The 20,240-nt window shown below is 39.9% G+C and overlaps 2 protein-coding genes and 1 long non-coding RNA gene across 3 annotated transcripts; 1 reads left to right on the top strand and 2 right to left on the bottom strand.

The window, feature by feature from the left end:
• Window positions 1-1,759: 1,759 nt before the first annotated feature.
• On the bottom strand, window positions 1,760-4,495 carry LOC145954981 (uncharacterized). The gene is made up of 3 exons (XM_083069677.1): window positions 4,480-4,495; window positions 2,676-2,781; window positions 1,760-2,207 (listed from the first exon to the last, which is right to left on the bottom strand). The coding sequence occupies exons 1-3, from the start codon at window positions 4,493-4,495 to the stop codon at window positions 1,760-1,762; spliced, it is 570 nt and encodes a 189-aa protein (XP_082925803.1).
• Window positions 4,496-5,470: 975 nt separating this feature from the next.
• LOC145954309 (uncharacterized) lies at window positions 5,471-12,430 on the bottom strand. Its single transcript, XR_014431505.1, has 2 exons — window positions 12,303-12,430; window positions 5,471-6,006 (listed from the first exon to the last, which is right to left on the bottom strand). It is a non-coding gene; the product is annotated as an uncharacterized LOC145954309 (long non-coding RNA).
• A 51-nt stretch (window positions 12,431-12,481) lies between these two features.
• Window positions 12,482-19,057, top strand: AGT (alanine:glyoxylate aminotransferase). The gene is made up of 6 exons (XM_020366785.3): window positions 12,482-12,627; window positions 13,604-13,863; window positions 15,631-15,915; window positions 16,847-17,213; window positions 17,860-18,070; window positions 18,770-19,057. The coding sequence occupies exons 2-6, from the start codon at window positions 13,659-13,661 to the stop codon at window positions 18,905-18,907; spliced, it is 1,206 nt and encodes a 401-aa protein (XP_020222374.1). The 5' UTR covers window positions 12,482-12,627; window positions 13,604-13,658; the 3' UTR covers window positions 18,908-19,057.
• The last annotated feature ends 1,183 nt before the right edge of the window (window positions 19,058-20,240 follow it).

Raw genomic sequence — 20,240 nt, 5'->3', positions numbered from 1 at the left:
GACGTCCAATTGACGTCATATTTATAGGGAATAGGCGCAATACGGGCTACAGAACCAATACGGCCGTATTGAAATTTTTGAACTTCAATACGGTCGTATTGAAGTTCAATACGGTCGTATTGAAATTCAGAAATTTCAATGCGCCCGTATTGAGTTCACTGCGGCTGTATTGAAGCTTCAATACGGCCGTATTGATTTCAGTACGGCCGTATTGAAGTTTCAGAAACTTCAATACGCCGTATTGAGTTCACTACGGCCATATTGAAGCTTCAATACGGCCGTATTAAGTTTAGTACGGCCGTATTGGGCTTCATTCCCTCCACTTCCTTATTTTAAGCTACTCTAAGACCTCTAAATCCACAGATAGCCATCCTATGGTCTTCTAGGAGTCCTTCTGGCTGACTTTCCTTCGATCTTTGAGGGTCTTCGAGTTTTATTTCCGACCCGGACAATTTTAGGGGTCTACACCTAGGTGGTAAGTTTATAAGCTATGTCGAGTTCCCTCCAAGGGCTCAACCTGATGCCGAAGCCCCCCGTCAAGGTGCATCTAGCCGGGCTCCTGTGCAGTCAACCGAGGAGGAGGACCCGGTTATAGATGTGGTCGGCGACGGGAATCCAACGGAGCAGACAGCTGAATAGGGATCGGCCTTTGTATTGTTAAGCTAGGGTTAGGACTGTTATTTTTTGTAACCGGTCCGTTAGCGCCTTTTGTAAGCTCGGCCTTTGGTGTCGGTGCATAGACACTTGTTTCTTTTTGTAAGTAAGCGTTTTGATCGGCCTTTATTAATGAAATTTTAACTTGCGTTTGTTGATAAATGAACCGATTTCATGCTTGACCAAGGGGGGTCAACTGTACGTTTTAAAATAAATCTTGTATTCTATGGGCGAATGTTCGGGTTGTGATATCTCGGGTTAACGTCGAATGTTAGGTCATGCGAGAGCGATTGACATCTGGGTGTTCGTCCGTCGCATGCGTTTCAGGGTTTAGCAGGTTGAATTTTACAAGTGTGGTGTTCGGCCCAGGTACATCATTAGCCGATGAGGGTACTCGGGAGGGTAACCTGGGGTTTGCGTGCTCGTTTGAGTGGTTGACCGAGGGTTGCTCGGCGTCGACACAAGCGTTTAGTACTCGGCCCAGGTGCATCCTTAGCCGAGTAGGGTACTCGGGAGGGAAACCTGTTGGGCTTGCGCGTGCGTTGGAGTGGTCGGTCGAGGATTGTTCGGTGTCGACACAAGCGTTTAGTGCTCGGCCCAGGTGCATCCTTAGCTGAGGAGGGTACTCGAGAGGGAAACCTGTTGGGCTTACGCGTGCGTTGGAGTGGTCGGCCGAGGATTGTTCGGTGTCGACACATAAGCGTTAAGTGCTCGACCCAGGTGCATCCTTAGCCGAGGAGGGTACTCGGGAGGGAAACCTGTTGGGCTTACGCGTGCGTTGGAGTGGTCGGCCGAGGATTGTTCGGTGTCGACACATAAGCGTTAAGTGCTCGGCTCAGGTGCATCCTTAGCCGAGGAGGGTACTCGGGAGGGAAACCTGTTGGGCTTGCGCGTGCGTTGGAGTGGTCGGCCGAGGATTGCTCGGTGTCAACACGAGAGTTTAGTGCTCGGCCTTGCATGTTTATGACCTAAACATAATGTTAGAAAATAAAATAATGTTCAAAAACATCTTTGTATTAACTAAGTGCCTCGTTAAAAACCTTGCCGACCCAAAACCCTCCTTAGGGAAAAAAGAGTCGTCCAAGGAAAAGAGTGCACTATTACATCAACTGTAGTACATCTTTAAGTGGGTTGTGTTCCAAGTCCTAGGGATAGGCTCTCCGGAGAGGTGCTCTAGCTTGTACGCTCCATTGTTGAGGTTGTGCCTGACTCGGAAAGGTCCATCCCAGTTTGGGGCCAATTTTCCTTGTCTCGGATCTTTTCTTGCCTCGCTTGTGGCTCTCCATACAAGGTCTCCTTCTCGGAACTCTCTCGGCTTCACGTTGCTGTCGAATCTTCTCTTGTAACGTTGCTTGGTGGCCTCGTCTATGATTTGTGCTCGGTTCCGCACGTCTTCTAGCTCGTCCAGGTTTACTCGGAGCTCGACTTCATTATTTGATTCGTCGTACTGGGCTCGGTGAAACGAAGGCTCGTCGATCTCTACCGAGATCATTGCGTCGGACCCATAGACTAGCTGAAAGGGGGTTTCGCGTGTGGCCGACTGGGGCGTGCACCTGTAAGCCCACAACACCTCAGGTAATTGTTCGGTCCATGCTCCCTTTGCTTCCCCTAGCCGCTTCTTCAACTATTTCAAAATCACTTTATTAGCGGACTCGGCCTGGCTATTTGTCTGCGGGTGTTCGACCGAAGTGGTCTTGTGTTGTATCCCTAGGCCAGATAGGAATTCATTGAGTCTTTGGTCGGTGAACTGAAGGTCGTTGTCAGTTATCAGGGTGTGTGGGATGTCGAAACGAGTTATGATATTCTTCCAGAAGAATTTTTGCACTTGATGAGCCGAGATACATGCCAAGGGCTCGGCTTCAATCCACTTAGTAAATAGGTCCACGGCGACTATGAGGAATTTACATTGCCCTTTGGCAACCGGGAAAGGTCCGAGTATGTCGGCCCCCCAAGTGGCGAACGGCCATGCCGGAGGGATGCAATGCAACTGCTCGGCGGGTCGGTGGATTAAGTCGGCATACTTTTGGCATGGTTGGCATTTCTTTATAAAAGAAACCAAAATGAGAACAATTATATGGTTGGCATGGTTGGCATTACTTTTGGCATGGTTGGCATTTCTTTGAATACCTGCATATACAAAAGAAACCAAAATGAGAACAATTATATGCAATGATACAAAGAATGGAAGAATTTGATCATTAAATCTTGTATAAGTCTCATCCAAAAAGAGGTAAAATTGAGACTTAACAACTCCCCCAAACTTAGAACCTTGCTTGTCCTCAAGCAAAAGGTAATTAATCAAGCAGATAACAAGCAATGCATGTGTGTCAAATTCCTTATTCTTGGTTCACTTACAATTTCATTTCACAAGCATGAACCTTAAACGAATTTTCAGCCACAATTATTGCAATAGAACATGACAATGTGCAAACAAAAGTTTCAAAAGAGATCAAAGAACTGAGAAAAGCTAATGACTATCTATGAATGCATCCTCACTAGGAAAGTGTTTCTCTCATATGCACACTAGTGTATAGGGGTGAGTGTTTCTCTCATATCTACTACTCACGCCACAGGATTCAACTTTGCTCTTCGTTTCCAAATGAAACCAATGGTAATACACATGCAGGCACTTATCACAAGGGCTTTATTAGGGCAATTTAAGGTAATTAGGGTCAAGCATAGCGGTTTCATGGTTTTTCAAGGAATAAGGGTGCTATAGCTTAAGAGAGTACTTGAAATTTCTTCAATAATTTCTTTCTCCATACCCCAATGTATCATTTTGGCACAGGCCCTCGACCAATTCCAGCCATTAGCCTTTATATGATGCATCTGTACACTTTTGCATCTTATTTTTTTTTTTTTTTTTTTTTTTTTTACTGACCACATACTTCTTCTTTCTCAAATTTCTTCATTCTTCAACTCCCCCAAACTTATTTGATGTCATCAATATACTCTCTTAACCAAAACAAGGATTTATGGTTAATTTTTCAAAGTTGGGATAAGTGGAAGGTTGAGTGTTTAAGCTTAGGAAGATATGGGTCAAAAGAAAAATAAATATGGCTTTTTGGCTTAGATGGTTATCAAAATATAGAAATGCCTTGATCATGTAAATACACTACACTAGCAAACCACCCGGGAAACTCAAGCAAAGTCTATCATGCAACATAAGTGTAGTTTCTCTCATCAGTATTTAGGCTCAGACCTCACTCGGTTGGCATCCACAGATTATCACACTCAGCTCAGTCTATGATCAACATTGAAACCCGTATGCAACTAATCATGAACTAAAGCTCTAATATGACTTGAAAATGTCTAAAGTACACACACCATAAACATTAAGCAAACCTCAATCCAAAATTGATCACATACAAAACAAGTATTCAACAAGATTAAAAACCATGCTCTAGCAGGATATTCAAAAAGATGTACCAACCAGAGTAATCCAAAAACAATTAAAATACTGAAAATAACAACAGAAAAATAAATTGCAAACAGAGGTGAACTAAGGTGAGCTTCATCTATTTCCATCAAATTTGGTCATCTTCCTCAGTAAGTGCTCAACCGCATCTGCATCAGCAGCTCCACTCCCCCACATTTAGAAGCCTGGTCCCCAGGCCAACCAGTATATGCCTGCAAGTCCTAGTAACCAGAAGTTGTGAAAGAGTATAATCATGAAGAACATGGTGAGCATAGTATACAATGATGACCATACAATTATATCAAAAATGAAGAACAACCTTAGACCAAAATTAACCACAAAGAAACATGCTTGAAAACAGAGAAATATAGGTTCAGGAGAGTGCTCGCGCCGGGCGCAGCACAAACTTGCGTCGGGCGCCATATCAGTAAAAGGCCAACGAGGTTCAAATTCTGATACCGCGCCGGGCGCAGCACAAACTCGCGCCGGGCGTGGTACTCTGAAATGGTTACATTTTGCCTAAATTTACTTTGAAGGGAACCTTGTAACCAACCAGAACCAGAATTACCTCATATCTCACACTCCAAACAAAGTATAACCTATATTTACTCATTTCAAACATGATTCACACACTTAACAAGTAACACAAACAATACATAACACAAACAACATATAACACAAACATATTTACATATAAACAAACAAGTCACAAATAGCTATAAATACTCAATTTGCCATTCTAATCCCCGGCAACGGCGCCAAAAACTTGTTGAGAATTCCGTTGAAGTACTTTTATTTATAATTATAGATTAGGTTACTTCCCTCAACGGACTCAAACACGGCAAGTATACCGGCCGTACAAGTAGTAAAAATATCGTATCCACAGGGATTAGAAGGTAAACTAAGCATTCATTGGCTACTTGTGACTTGAGAACAATCCCAATAAATATGAATATGAATTTAAGAACAAAACTACTGAAATTGTTAAAACACAAATAAATGAATTAGAAATGAAATGGGGTGAGAAATGGTAAAATGGACACTTGAAGTTGTGGGGGTTTGATTTCACCAAACAAACACTAGTGAATCCTATGTCTCTTGTTACATCCATTGTTCAGTCAACCATAAATTTACTCAGACCTAATTCCTTAGAGAAAGAGCCTAGGTGCAAAATATTGAATGTCAATCCCTTGAGTACTCAATACCTCCACCCGCATTACCGGTTAGGGTTTTAAGACTACTAATGAGTCAAGCCCTATCCCTATGTACAATTCCCACTAGGCATATGTTCATAACTAGTTTCAAGGATATTTCCCAATACTCAATGAAACCTTAAATCATGCAAAGGGTGATCAAGCCAAAGCAAGCATTAAGCATGGAATCATACACAACAAAGAATGAAACAAAACATATATATCATTAAACACAAAGGGATTACAATAGAGTTTGTTGGTTACATCAAAACCCCAATACAATGGATAGAACCTCTCAAAACAAAGAGGGGAAAACTAAAATAGAGATGGAAGAGGAAAGGAAGAACCGAAGGAATGATCCACCGTGGGAGGCTTCCGAAGCCTGAGAATCCCTCCTGCAGAGCTCCTGGAGGCGCCCCTGGGCGAATTTTGGGAGAAAACCCTCGAAATTTTCCTTTTATGCAGCCCGAGGAGACAGATTAGGGTTATTGCGCCCGGCGCGTTACACTTCGCGCCCGGCGCGGGCTTCCCCTGATGCTCAATGTGCTCTCGGCCTTGAATTGCGCCCGGCGCAATTATAAATTGCGCCCGGCGCGAGGTTCCCAAAGGCTGAGAGTACTCTATTTTATGCCCGCCCGGCGAGATTAATACGGCGCCTGGCGCGGTTGCCTGCTCTGCTCCTTAATTCTTTTGTTTTCCACTCCTTTAACCCTTTTTTTCCTCAATTCTCTACTTGAATACCTGCATATACAAAAGAAACCAAAATGAGAACAATTATATGCAATGATACAAAGAATGGAAGAATTTGATCATTAAATCTTGTATAAGTCTCATCCAAAAAGAGGTAAAATTGAGACTTAACAGTTGCGCAATCGGTGTTCATGGTCGGCCAGTAGTATCCTGCCCGCAAAAGTTTGTTGACGGTTGACCTCACTCGTGAGTGCATTCTGCAAATGCCCTCGTGTACTTCTCTCATCACATAGTCGGCCTCGGCGGGGTTTAGGCACTTGAGGAGCGGGGTCGAGAACCCGCGCTTGTATATCAGGCCTGCAATGACAACATACCTGCTAGCCTGCGTTCTTAGCCATTTGGCCTCGGTTGGGTTGGTCGGGGCGACGCCATTGATGATAAATGCCTTGATCTCGTCTCGCCAGTCGGACGAGTTGCTCTTGCCGGGGAGCTCGGAATTGACGCTTGCTACGATCTGTTCCTCGATGCTCGGGTGGTCGATTTCTTGCTGGATAATGGTTCTCAGTTGACCTGGCTTCTTGGTCACGGCCAACCTGGCCAACTGGTCGGCTCGGGCGTTGTCCTCTCGCGGGATATGCTCGACTATCACCTCTTGAAAGTTTTCCTTCAACATTTGGTAAGCATGGTAGTACTTCATCATGTTATGGTCTTTTAGTTGGAAGCTACCGCCCACCTGCTCGGCGACTACCTTCGAATCGGTCAAACATTTGACTCTCGAAGCGCCCATGTCCTCGGCCAGTCTCAGTCCGGTTAATAAGGCTTTGTACTCGGCTTGGTTGTTCGAAGCTTTGAACCGAAAATGGAGGGATTGCTCCAAGACTATCCCTTTGGGTCCTTCTAGGATTACTCCTACTCCGCTCCCCTGGCAATTTGAAGAACCATCCACGTGGAGGGTCCACCAATGCTCTTCGAATTGACTGTGTGGGTGAAGTTCATTCACTAAGTCGGCAAGGCATTGGGCTTTGATCGGTCCTCTCGGCTTGAAAGTAATGTCAAATTGAGAAAGCTCCACCGACCAAGCCATCATTCTCCCCGCTAGTTCGGGGCTTACCCAAAACCTTAGAGATCGGACAGTCGGTATGCACAACTACTCGATGGCTCTGGAAATAATGCCTTAGGCGTCGAGACGTGTGTACCAAGCCTAGCGCTGCCTTTTCTATCAGCTGATACCGTGTTTCGGGGTCTTGAAGTAGTCGACTCACAAAGTATATGGGGACTTGGTCACCCTCCTTTTCTTGTACCAATATCGAGCTGATAGCTTCCTCTGAGACGGCCAAGTATACTTCAAGTGGTCGTGAGGGATCGGGTCTCGTCAGGATCGGCGGTGATGCCAAGGTTCCTTTTAGCTCGATGAAGGCTTTTCGCACGTTTCATTCCATGAGAAGACCGACGCCTTTCGTAGGAGCTTGGTCATCGGGCTGATCTTATCGGCGAGGCGAGGGAGGAAACGGGACAATGTAACCAGTCTTCTGGACAATCGTTGCGTTTCCTTAAGATTGCTTGGGCTTCGCATGTCTAAGACGGCTCAGCATTTATCCCGGTTTGCCTCTATTCCTCGGGCAGACAGCATGAATCCCAAAAATTTGCCCCCTTTAACCCTGAAAGTACACTTCTCGGGGTTGAGTCTCATGTTATGCTTTCGTAATTCACCAAATATCTCGGCCAAGTCTGTTAAGTGGTCGGCCACCGAGTTGGATTTCACCACCATGTCGTCCACATAGATTTCAATGTTGCGCCCTACTTGTTCCCGAAACACCTTGTCCATTAACCTTTGGTAGGTCGCTCCGGCGTTTTTCAATCCGAACGGCATGACTTTGTAACAGAAGTTGGCATTCTCGGTGATGAAAGCTGTCTTTTCTTCGTCAGCTGGATGCATCTTTATTTGGTTGTAGCTGGAATATGCGTCCAGGAAGCTAAACACCGCGTGGCCGGACGCTCCATCCACGAGTCGGTCAATACAAGGGAGAGGGTAAGCATCTTTAGGGCAAGCTTTGTTGAGGTCGGTGTAGTCGGTACACATTCTTCACTTTCCGTTCGCCTTTCTAACCAACACCACATTAGCTAGCCAGGTGGTATAAGTCACCTCTCTGATGAACTGTGCTTGTAGCAATTTTCGTACTTCGGCATCGGCAGCCTTTCTCTTCTCGTCTCCCATTTTTCTTTTCTTTTGGGCAACTGGTCGGGCATCTCGGCACACAGCCAGACGGTGGCATAGGAATTTGGGGTCAATCCCTGACATGTCTGACGCCGTCCATGCAAACAGGTCATTGTTATCTCGAACCACTCGTTTGATTTGCTTTGAGTCGATCTCATCCAACTAAGACCCCGCGTGCGTTACTTGTTCGGGGGTTCGGCCTAGTTGAAATGGAACAAGATCCTCCGCTGGCTCTATTCTTTCTTCTTCACCCATCCGAGGGTCGAGGTCCAAGTTGTCTGTTGCTTGTTGCCTCACTACATTCACACCTTTCGTCTTCGGGGGGTCGGCAATCGGTTGTACCTTAAGGCTTGAGAGGTAACATTCTCTCGCCGTCTTTTGATCGGCGTGCACGGTTATCACCTGCCCATCCCTGGACGGGAACTTCATGCATACATGAGGGGTCGAGACGATGGCTCCCAGCAAGTTAATGGAAGGTCGGCCCAACAAGATGTTGTACGACGTGTTCGCATGTACCACTATGTAGCGGATTTTGATCTTTCGCGAAGACTTCTGGTCGAAGCCAAAACGAGTGTATAGGTCAATGCATCCTCTCGTCATCACCCTTTCGCTCGAGAATCCTACCAACGGCTCGTAATACGGTTCTAGGCTTTCTTCCGGGATTCCCAGTTGTACAAAGGTGTTCCAGTACAAAATGTCGGCCGAGCTCCCTTGATCGACCAAGGTCTTCTTTACAATGCAGTTCTGCATTTCAACTGAAATCACCATGGGGTCGTCCTGAATGGGATCAACGCCACAGAAGTCTCGGTCGGAGAAGGTTATAGGCGGCATCCTCGGCGTCCTCGGCTGATTCACGCTATTTACTAATCGTACTTCCCGGAGGTGCCTTTTTCTGGCGGAGGACGTGGAACCACCCCCGGCAAAGCCTCCGGCTATTGTGTTTATTACCTTCCTCGGCCGGTCAGTGTCTTCTTCTCGGGAGTGCCGTGAATGGTCTCTTCTTTCAGCCGACCGGGATCGGTGGTGTCAGTCTCTCGGTGGTGGCGCTTCCTGATAGCAATGGTTTCTTCCCCTTGACTGGTGGTCTTGGGGGGCGACGAAACTCCCAAGGTGACCTTGCTTGATAAGGTCTTCCAGCTTATCTTTTAGTGTCGAGCACTCTTCTGTCGAGTGCCCCCTGTTCCGACGGAATCGGCATGTCTTGGCTTTGTCGGCTCTAGGAGGCGTGTTTGCCCGTTTCGGCATCACGAGGATTTCCGATGCGAGGGCCTGCTCCATCACCTTTACCCTACTCGCATTGAGGGGAGTATATGTTGTGTAGCGCGGCCCTCTCGGGGGCCGAGCATTTGAGGGCTCGGTATTCAACTTTTTCATTGGTTCTCGGCCGGATTCCTTTCGGTTATAATTTTCCTCGGCCCTGGCTTGGTTTCTGGTTTCAGCCAGCTCCTCCATCTGCATGTACTTTTCAGCTCGGCGTCGGAGATCGTTCATATCAATGGGTAGTTTTTTGCATAGGCTATTCACGAACGGCCCCAGCCTGAGGGCGGTGCTCAGCCGGTCCATCTCCACAGCAGGATTAAGGTCGCCGATCTCCATTGCGATCTTGTTGAACTGGTCTGTGAAGCTTCTCAGGCTTTCCTTCTTTTCTTGGTGGACCCCCGCCAAGGCCAACGAGGTCGTCCGGTACGGCTTGCTTGTCGCGAATTGGAGGGTAAATTGAGATGACAACTCGTTGAACGAGTCAATGGACGAGCTCGGCAATCTCGTGAACCAACTCAGGGCTCTACCTTTCAGCGATGTGGGGAATATTCGACACAAAGTCGAGTCGTCTTGCGTTGAGAGGGTTGCCTGTGTCAGGAAGACGTTTAGGTGTTCATCGGGATCGGTGGATCCGTCGTACTTCTCGATCGGGAGACTTTTCCATTGATCCAACAGGGTTGCTTCCATTATCCTTCGCGAGAAAGGATGTCTTAGAGAGTGGACGCTGGTGTCAGCCTTGTTACCTATCAAAGAGGTGACAGGTGCTCGGGTTGCATGGTCAGTTGGGGCGTGGTATGCTGAATCCTCTTGGAGAGTGGGAGTTGACGGCACGTAAGTCTGGTTCAGGCTTCGGAGCTCGGCATTTTGCCGACGGAGCTCCGCCAGTTCTCGGCATCGGCTTCTCTTTGTCTATGGATGACCGCCATCTCTTTGCACAAGGCACGCAAGTCGTCTTGTAGGTCAGGCCGATCTTGGTTAGCGCTCGGGTGGACTTCTTGTATCACCGGGTCTGGTTGGGTTTGGGGCATTCCATACGGGTATCGTTCTTGGTTGTTCATGGCGGTATTGTTCTTAGTGGGAGGAATCGGTTGAGTCGTTGCTGATTGTCCTTTACGTGTTACTACCATATCTCGGTCTCAGTCGTAGAGTTCAAAAGGGGCTGATAATGTTTCTTCGGCCCCACGGTGGGCGCCAAATGTTCCTGTATCAGGAGACACACTTTAATTAGTGGGTTCGGTCCTAGGTCTTCGGTCTTCTCGTTCCAATCCGGGTAGTCCGAAGTGAGGGGAGGGGTGCCCGCAAAGACACTCCGACGCTCAAGTAAGTACTCGGCGTAATAAATGCGGTAGTTCAAAAGTTCGTTACGTACCTCGAAGGGGGTCTATTTATAGTGTTTCTTGATGGGCCATGATTAGGGATTGGGCCCCGGATAATTAGGGGGATAAACCGGGCTATTACGTAAATTAATCTCTGTGTAATTATCCTAGTGGAAACCCTTGTCTGGGCCGGGCAAGCTGACCCGTTTCTTTCCGTGAGTATTCGGTGTTCCCGGGTCATCGGTTTGGTCGGTCTCGAGCGCACGGCTTCGGTCTATTCGGTTACGTACTCGGGCGGGTCGGACTGTTCGGCCACCATACGGTATATGAAGTAATTTTAATTAAATGGAACATTTATATGTCCTATTTAGAAAAACTTTTTCGTAAGTATTTCCAGGGAACAAATTTAAGATGATATAACTTATATTATACTAAGTCCATAAATTAATTTTAACTTGTGAGAAAAAATTAATTTATTTTATCTTATTTTCTTCTATAAGTAATTGTGCCAAAATAAATATTCAAATTGAGTTCTCATTGGAATTATTTTTGATACACAAAATGTAAAACTAAAATCTAATGTAAAGAAAATCAAATACGAACCACTATAGTCATTGTTTGGTATAATAGATGACATCTAAACATATCTTCCATGTCTAACACATACAACATATACCACATTCATATTGTTAAATTATCACTTAGAGATAGTTAGAAATTGAAGTAGGCGTTGGAGAAGAAAAGGGTACATAAGGAAACAACGAAAGGAAAGAAACAAAAGATGAAGAAGAATACGTGTGTGAAACACTCTCCAATATGATTGCCTACGTGTAACACTTGCAAACAAACACACCATAAACTTGGGGGGATATAGCCAAACTTTGAAACAAAAACCACGTAAGCACTAAGCTCAAAAGTGATAGCTGTGTAGCTTCACTTCCCACAAGTGAAGTGTGGTTCATATTCTTTTATCTCTTTATCTTTCATTCTGCTTTCTTAGCCTCAACCTTCATGATTCCAAAAACCAAATTTGTATGGCAGTAAAATACCCTCTTATTACTTATTTCCAGACATATCAACTTCAATGCCCAAGTTTGTCTTAATTCACCTCTCATTTTAAGATTTAACAAGCAAACACATAACATAATCAGAAATGTCTTCTAATGCAATAAATTCATTATATACAATAATTTATGATTTAATGAATACCAATATAAAATATTAATTTACACGATGGATTATTTATTAATATTTTAACTTGGGGATTTTTAAAAGCTAATGAAATAAATAAATAATCTAGAGTTGGTTTTAGTAAAAGTAGAACAAATAATATCCTTTTTCCTTTATTATTTCTCATAATTTTAGACAGCTATTATCCATCAAATGATACTAGTTCCATTTATTGGAAATTGAATTGAAAACCTCATTCTCTAAAACCAAATATTTCATATTGATGTCGTGTGAGATTGATTGTCCCACAAATATTCTATATCATTGATGATAATGATAAAGATTAGAAGGAAATGAAGGAGCAAGAAAGTTGGAGAATGGATAACCTTTTAGAGATGAAGCTCAAAAATAAAATAAGTTGATAATTTGATATGATGTGCCATTTGAGAGCAAGAACTGAGAGGTTCCCTCTTCATCCATTCTCAGCCGCAAGGTGCATATGCCCAGTTTCTCCCTCTTATCTTCCACATGTGACACCACCTGGCCCCACCTTAGCATTTCGTTGGTTCTCCCACGCTCTTGATCATAAAAATTAATATTTTGCATTTTTACTTTTATATAATAATAAGGTTCCAAGAACTCAACACACAACTCTTCCTTTCTTCCTTCTGCCATATTCCACAGAAACTGTCTAAGGATCCTCCTTCCCACGTATACACACTTACTCTCATTTTCAACTCATGTGCACATGCAAATACATATATTATGTTTTCTGTGTGTTTTAAGTTGGTTCTTTCAATTCAATATTTGTGTTATTCCCTTTACTATAAGTTTGGCTTTGGAAGTGGAAAAATCAAGTTGGGGTGATTAGTATGCACAAAGTTTTTTCATGGGTTAATTTGGTTTTTGGTTTGCAAATTACAATCCAAAGCAGCTATTACCTCTAGTTCTTAATTCAACAAATTTATTATGATTTGTTTCTTCTTCATGTCACGTTGAGGAGAAAAAAGGGGGAGTTTCCAACTAGGATTTTCTGTTACAAATATCAGAAACTCATTCTTTTGGAGGAAATCACTTTCTAGGACTTCCTCCTGATCTTGCTATTGAATAAGAGTTTTCTATCCTTGTAATATCACATTATAAATGTTTTAAAGTACGCTGATTTTTGTTACATCTTTCTTATTATTCATGAATTCTCTGCAAAGCAGCGAGTTCAGTTGTGCATCAATTCTAATGTAATACTTCTTCTAGTACAAGTTCAATTTTTCTCATTAATTGCATGAAAGACACCAAGCACAATTTAAATATCAAACTTGAAAGCAGAAGAAAGCTGTTGATGAAAAATAATTATTAAATTTACATTTTTAATTATTTTATTTTATTATGTTGTTGTCAAGGCCACCAATACATTTATAAAATGATAAACCTAAAACACCAACTTTTGTCATCTCAACTTGTTCTTACTTAACCTTCTCAACGTCCAAATTTTAGAGCATGTAAAGGGATTTTTTATTGGTAACTCATAATTTCATTAAGCAGTTTGCACAGTTTGTTCATGTCTCAGTTACAAATTTCCTCAACCATGGAATAAAGAAACAATAAATCAGTAGAGTACATGCACCAAGTTTTGACCAACAATTCAGAAGGTTGTTAAGACTAATTAACTTTTTGATGGATTTTTCTATAGGAGATACTTTGGTGGGAAAATTGAAAGAGAAGGTTGAACTTTGAAGGAAGAGAAGATGGATTACTTCAATGCACCAGGAAAGAACCATCTGTTTGTTCCGGGGCCAGTGAACATCCCGGACCAGGTCATTCGGGCCATGGCCAGAAACAATGAAGACTATCGTTCTCCAGCTATCCCAGCTATGACAAAAACTCTGCTTGAGGATGTCAAGAAGATTTTCAAGACTACTACTGGGACCCCTTTTCTCATCCCTACAACAGGTATAAACAAACCATATTACAGAAAAGTGCTAACAAAGCTCTATGCTAGATAGACTATTTCAATACAGGTTTACTATAATTTTTAAGGATTTTTCTATGAATTAAAGGATTTTTTTTTTATTCAATAGAGAAAACTCTATTCAATTTATATTCAAACAAATTTATAGTCTTTACTATTAGCTAAAATTCATTGAAAATTATAAATCATAAGTGACTAAATCCCTAGCCTTTTTCAATACATAAAGCAACTCAAGTGAATTGCTTCCATTGGAGATATTCTTAACATTTTCAAAGTATGCAAGACAGCCCCTTTTATTTATTTAGATTGTAACAGAGGCTTCTTTACATATTTTGAGAGTCTGAAGTACATCACTCGGAAAGTAGATCCCGTATGGCCCTCCTGCCTCTCCAACCAAAAAGCAAAAAGAGAGAGAGAAAAAGAAAAATGGAGAGATAGAGAGGATGGAGAGAATAGTTGTAGCAGAGGATCCAAATCCCATCTCGGATCCATTTGTTTAGGCTTAAAAAGAGTGATTTATTTCTAAAAGATGTAAGTAGAAGTTGATTTATGTTTAGTTACATTCATAAAGGTTGGAAATTAAGTTGCACATTCAAGGTGCTAATTTACATTTTTTTTTCCTATAGATAACTTTGGAATAAAATGAGTTGTGTGTCACTCACGTGACAAATCTGTCAATTTTTAATGAAAAATTAAGAGGGCCTTTTCTTGTACCCTTTGTAAGGATTGAAATAAATGTTTTTAAACGTTAGGAACTTTCATGAAAGTTTGCTTAGTGGTATACAAGTGGGGTTAAGATAGTATGCATAATATCATAAATTTGAACTTCTTATTATCATTATAATCTTTTTTATTAATAAAAGAAAAAGGTTACATTATCTTTGATGCAATGGAATTGTGTGAAAGGGGAGAGGAGAGAGAGATGATTGTGGAATTGCATGGACGAGAGTGGAAGATAGTTAATGTTTTGTATTTGGTGTAGAAGAAAATAAGAGAGAGGAGAGGAAAATATGTGTGGGTCCCATGTGTTTTTTAATATCCTCTAAAGTGGGAGATTTGAAGGGAAGAATTTTATGTCCTTTTTTATTGTCCAAAAATTAATTGTAAAAGGGTATATTTGTAAATGAATTTATGACATCATTTTAATTTTGTTATTCAAATCCATATATATCAATAAAAGAATTAATCTTCCCTCCAAATCTCTTTTACTTCTCTCCAACCAAATAATTTTAATTTTAATTTTATTTCTCATTTACTTCTCTTCTCTCTTTTTTTTTTTTTTTATCATCTATTTCCTCCTTTTTCTCCCACTTCCATCCTCACTATCAAACACAGCATTAGGGACTATGTTGTAAATCACACGAATTTTAGGGTGTTAATCTGCAATTTTTCGTAAAATCAATTAGACTATATTAATTTTAACAATCAGGATGATATTGACTTGAATAGTTATATTTTTTACATTGATATGTTAGATGCATCCAATTACATATTTAATCAACTCTGTTTATCATCCATGCGCAATTTACCCCATAGATTATATACACTTTTTGACCATGATTTAAAATGATTTTTAATTCTTATACGATATTCTATAACAGTGATTGTATTAAATGTCATTGTATATCTTGTTTTTGTGGATATGTATATGCTTTGATTTGATCCTAATGAGAACAAATAATTTGTTACTGACTTGGTTTAGTTTTTTGTTATCAATAAAGTAATGTTTCTGCATTTGGTTCATTCAGGTACTGGTGCTTGGGAGAGTGGTCTCACAAACACACTGTCTCCTGGGGATCGAATTGTATCATTCCTGATTGGCCAATTCAGCTTGCTTTGGATTGATCAGCAGCAACGCCTGAAATTTAATGTTGATGTTGTGGAGAGTGAATGGGGCGAGGGTGCTAAGCTTGATGTTCTGGAATCAAAGATTGCTTCAGATAGTGCACACACTATAAAAGCAATTTGCATTGTTCACAATGAGACAGCAACTGGGGTCACCAATAATTTGGCCAAAGTGAGACAAATTCTCGGTGAGTATGTCATCTAATCACTTTATGAGTCTGTTTAGATACAAATTTAAAAGCGTCTTTTAGAATTTCTCTACCAAAAAATACTCTTTATTTTGATAAAAAAATTTCCAAAAACATTTCTGACTTGTATTCAAAATAGACTCTTAAGTCATAGCTTTTACTCATTGAGACTGCACATTTATTTTCAACTGCTCTTAAATATATATGTCTTTGATGTTCTAAGATATCATTATTCGTAACTGCTCTTAGCTCCATTGGGAAATACAAAGATTCTTCAAAGAATTCTATGTTGGACAAGCTTTATTTGTTTTAGCCCTTTGTTTTCTGTTGTCTTTAAATATCTATTAGATTTAGAAGGACCACTTTTTTGTTAAGATGTTATCTTGATGTTGATATTCATTTTCCCATTACAATCCCCACACTTGTGGGACATGGCATGCCATATACATAAGACACACACATACATAATGTAAAATGACTACTAAACTGTCTAAATGCATAACTTCCCTATATTTATTGAATGCATACATAACTGCTATACTGTTTAAATAACTGTCGTATCAGCATTTATAGAGTAACTGATGCCATAGATCATTAGCATTTTACTCAACTTGTAATATTTAAGTATGCATATTAAACTTGAGCAGATTATTCACATGCAACATGACTATTGGACTCGAATGCTATATATCTCGGGTCATAGAACAAAATGGACTTGACAAGATTATCAACATTTATGAATTGACATAAATTTTGTCATTCTTTGGTGAAAATGCGTTCTTACTTCTTAGTGCCTCTGTAATCTCTTCAAATGTATCTAATCTTAGGCGATCACCAGCCGTTGGATTTTAGATGTCGCTTGTTCATGTTTAGTGTTTTTTCTTTCATGGTCTTCATGAGAAGGTTCTGACATTGTGATTTGGATACTCAGATTCTTATAGGCATCCAGCCCTCTTTATTGTTGATGGAGTGTCTTCAATTTGTGCTCTTGATTTCCGCATGGATGAATGGGGAGTAGATGTGGCCATAACTGGCTCCCAGAAGGCCCTTTCCCTTCCCACTGGGATAGGTTTTGTGGTTGCAAGTCCTAAAGCTATTGAGGCCTCAAAAACTGCTAAATCACTAAGAGTTTTCTTTGACTGGAAAGACTACCTCAAGTTCTACCAGTTAGGAACCTATTGGCCATACACTCCTTCCATACATTTGCTCTATGGTCTGAGAGCTGCCCTTGATCTCGTTTTTGAGGAAGGACTTGAAAATATATTTGCAAGGCACAACCGTTTAGGCACAGCAACCAGGTAAGGCATCATTTGCTTGTTCAAAAATCATAGTTAAGGTCTTCAACATGTAAAAGACGAGTTTAATTTTTACGTACTGTTAATGCAAACAATTTTATACCATCTATCAATCAGAAATCATTTGTAGAAAAATGATTTAGGACCTGTTAACCAGACAATTAAGCTGACAGTCAGAAATTATCAGCTACTTCTAAGATAGTTATTTAGGACCTCTTTGGATGAACTTTTCTAGAAGCACTTTTAGGAGGGCCAAATAGAAAGAAAAAATGAAATTAACTTATGTATAAGTTAATTTGTAGAAGCACAATGTTATAATTTTCTTCAAAATCTTGTTTTTAACTCATGCATAAAGTAGTTTTAGCTTAAGAAAAAAGTTTGTTTGGATTTTTCTTTCTCCTTATAAGTGCTTATGGAGAAGCTTATCCTTATAAGTGCTTATGCAGAAGCTTATCTAAACATTCCCTTATTGTAAAAAGTTAGCAAACTTACCAAATATTATGGTTTATGATTAGATGACATTGTAAGAACTCTTTACACTACAAAAGATACCTTAAATGGGAAAAGGTTTCTTAAAAGTTGATAATGGTTTTGCCATTTTGTTATATGTTTAAAGACTGCATCTGATGGGTCCTTGTGCTAAATTCAGGCTTGCTGTAGAGGCATGGGGTTTGAAGAATTGCACCCAAAAGGAAGAGTGGTACAGTGACACAGTGACTGCTGTTGTTGTTCCTTCTTACATTGATAGTACTGAAATAGTTAGAAGGGCATGGAAGAGATACAATTTGAGCTTAGGTCTTGGACTGAACAAAGTTGCTGGCAAGGTTTTCAGAATTGGACATCTTGGCAACCTGAATGAGGTAATGTTGATTTCCAAACTCCCATCTGTATAAATCATGGAACTAATCTGTTCTCTCAGATCCCAGGATGCATTTTTTTTTGTAGTGAAATGAAAAGGTTTAAAAACCAATGCTGGAGTCAAAGGAAAGTAATCATCGGATAATCAAAACTAATCAATATTTAGAAATTTTGACTTGATTAATTATTCTTAATCTGTATCTAACGGCAATGTTAAAAAGAAAATCATAAATTTGTTCTTATAGTCCTGGTTGTTATATATGAATCTATAAAATTCTATCCATCCTAGTTTTGAAGTACTTTTTGTCCAACTTCAATCATGCAAGAATTGAAGCTGTTAATGGAAAACCAGCAAGGTTTAGTTCTTTAGAGTATACATAATTTCAATCCATAATGTAATATCAAATTATAAATGTGAAACTTTCTTGTTACATCTTTGGAGTATACTAGTTTCCTTATAGTACATGTATTCTCTTGTTATAAAGTTAATAAAATTATAGGGAGTAAAAAAACAGAAATAGTAAATACATAGAGATTAAAATGGAATATTTTTAATTATAGGAATTAAAAAGTAAAACTCATGCAACTATAAGGACCAAAAGGTAATCAAACCAATTAAAAAGATGAAGCTTGTTAGAAGTGACTACTGAGTTGCAAGTTGGCAAACTTTGATATTGTTAATTCTTTAAATATTTTTGCAGTTGCAACTCTTGGGATGTCTAGCTGGTGTGGAAATGATACTGAAAGATGTGGGTTACCCTGTGAAGCTGGGAAGTGGTGTTGCTGCTGCCAGTGCATACTTACAGAACAATATTCCTATGATCCCTTCCAGGATTTGAGTCACAAGCCATTCTTGTCTTCTTTTTCTGCTCTTTCAGGACTTCTGTAAAATATATATTACCCTCTTTTAGACTCCTTGGAAGATGAACATACTCTCTCCACTTTAAGCCTTTAATGCATTGCTTCTTTCATTGTCCTGTATATCAAAATCATTGCATCTTATCACCTTATTTGTGACTATGATATTGTCAACAAATTCATCATAAAGTCTTTTGGCAAGAAAAAGTACATAATAAGTAAAACATTAATATTTAATTTAAATACAATCACTTTAACAATGTAAAAGTTTTATTACATTGTCATCATGTCCCATGTATGTTAAGATTATACTCAAATACTAATAAAAATTTAGTCTACTAGTACAAGTAATATACAAAAGGTCTTAGATTCAAATTTTGATGTCCTCCTTCTCAAATACTAAACATTCAGTATATGCAGCAAGGCACAGGGTTATTGCATTGCCAATTGATACAATCTAATGGTGTAAAGGCATTCATGAATATATTGTGTAGGTAAGGTAAGTATATATCAATTTGGGGTTACTCTACGAAAAATATGTTATACAATCTTAAGTGATCACAATTGAGTACAGCAACAAATTTATAGAGCATGATTAACATAGTTTAGTAGTTTCCACTTTCCACAACCTTAGGTATATTTGCAAGAAGCAGCAAACAAATAAAATAATACATAATTTTTTTCCATTTTTTTATTATTATCATTCTCTAAACTAATATGTACAAATCAAACTATTTAGTCTAATGTAAGAAAAAGATGTAATAAGATAGATGTATCATGTATGAAATAAACATAATTACTAGTTTCATGTTTATGATTGAATTAATACAAATAAATGGAAAATGAGGACAAGGACAAGGATGGTTGAGGTTATCCCATTGTTAGGATTGAAAAAGAAAATGGTTTTAATATGTTTATAACCTCTTAAAGAGTCATTTTTGTTATTATTTTAGATCTATTTAAATTTCATTTTATAATCTTGAAAAATTATTAAAAAAGCACATACATGCTTTTAAGATGAGGGTGAAGTTATAGTATAGCTTACGATTATATGGTTTTGATTGATCTCCTTGTAAATATGTAATTAATTTTTTTTATAAATTAAAAATTGTGATTATTATTAAGTAAAATTTTATTGGATTTACATTATCTAGGATCATATAACATTTTTTTCCTAACGAAGAACTAAAAACTATTTTTTGTGTTTAATATAGAGATTAAAAGTTAAATTTTAAATATATGAATTGGAACTAAAAATTGACATACTTTAAGGATAAAAGTAATAAAAAGTACATTTTAAATACATAGTTACCT

Source organism: Cajanus cajan, chromosome 2 (genome assembly GCF_000230855.2).
Source record: "Cajanus cajan strain Asha chromosome 2, NIPB_CcT2T_4, whole genome shotgun sequence".
NCBI classification, from domain to species: Eukaryota; Viridiplantae; Streptophyta; class Magnoliopsida; order Fabales; family Fabaceae; genus Cajanus; species Cajanus cajan.
The sequence above is the reverse complement of the archived record's forward strand: the minus strand, read 5'-3'. Positions and strand labels throughout refer to the sequence as shown.

Coding starts and splice junctions, on each gene's coding strand:
- LOC145954981 (XM_083069677.1), bottom strand. Junction 2,208..2,675: donor AAATGCCAACCATGCCAAAA/GTATGCCGACTT, acceptor GTGGGCTTACAG/GTGCACGCCCCAGTCGGCCA.
- AGT (XM_020366785.3), top strand. CDS start 13,659: ATGGATTACTTCAATGCACCAGGAAAGAACCATCTGTTTGTTCCGGGG. Junction 13,864..15,630: donor TTTTCTCATCCCTACAACAG/GTATAAACAAAC, acceptor TGGTTCATTCAG/GTACTGGTGCTTGGGAGAGT. Junction 15,916..16,846: donor CAAAGTGAGACAAATTCTCG/GTGAGTATGTCA, acceptor TTGGATACTCAG/ATTCTTATAGGCATCCAGCC.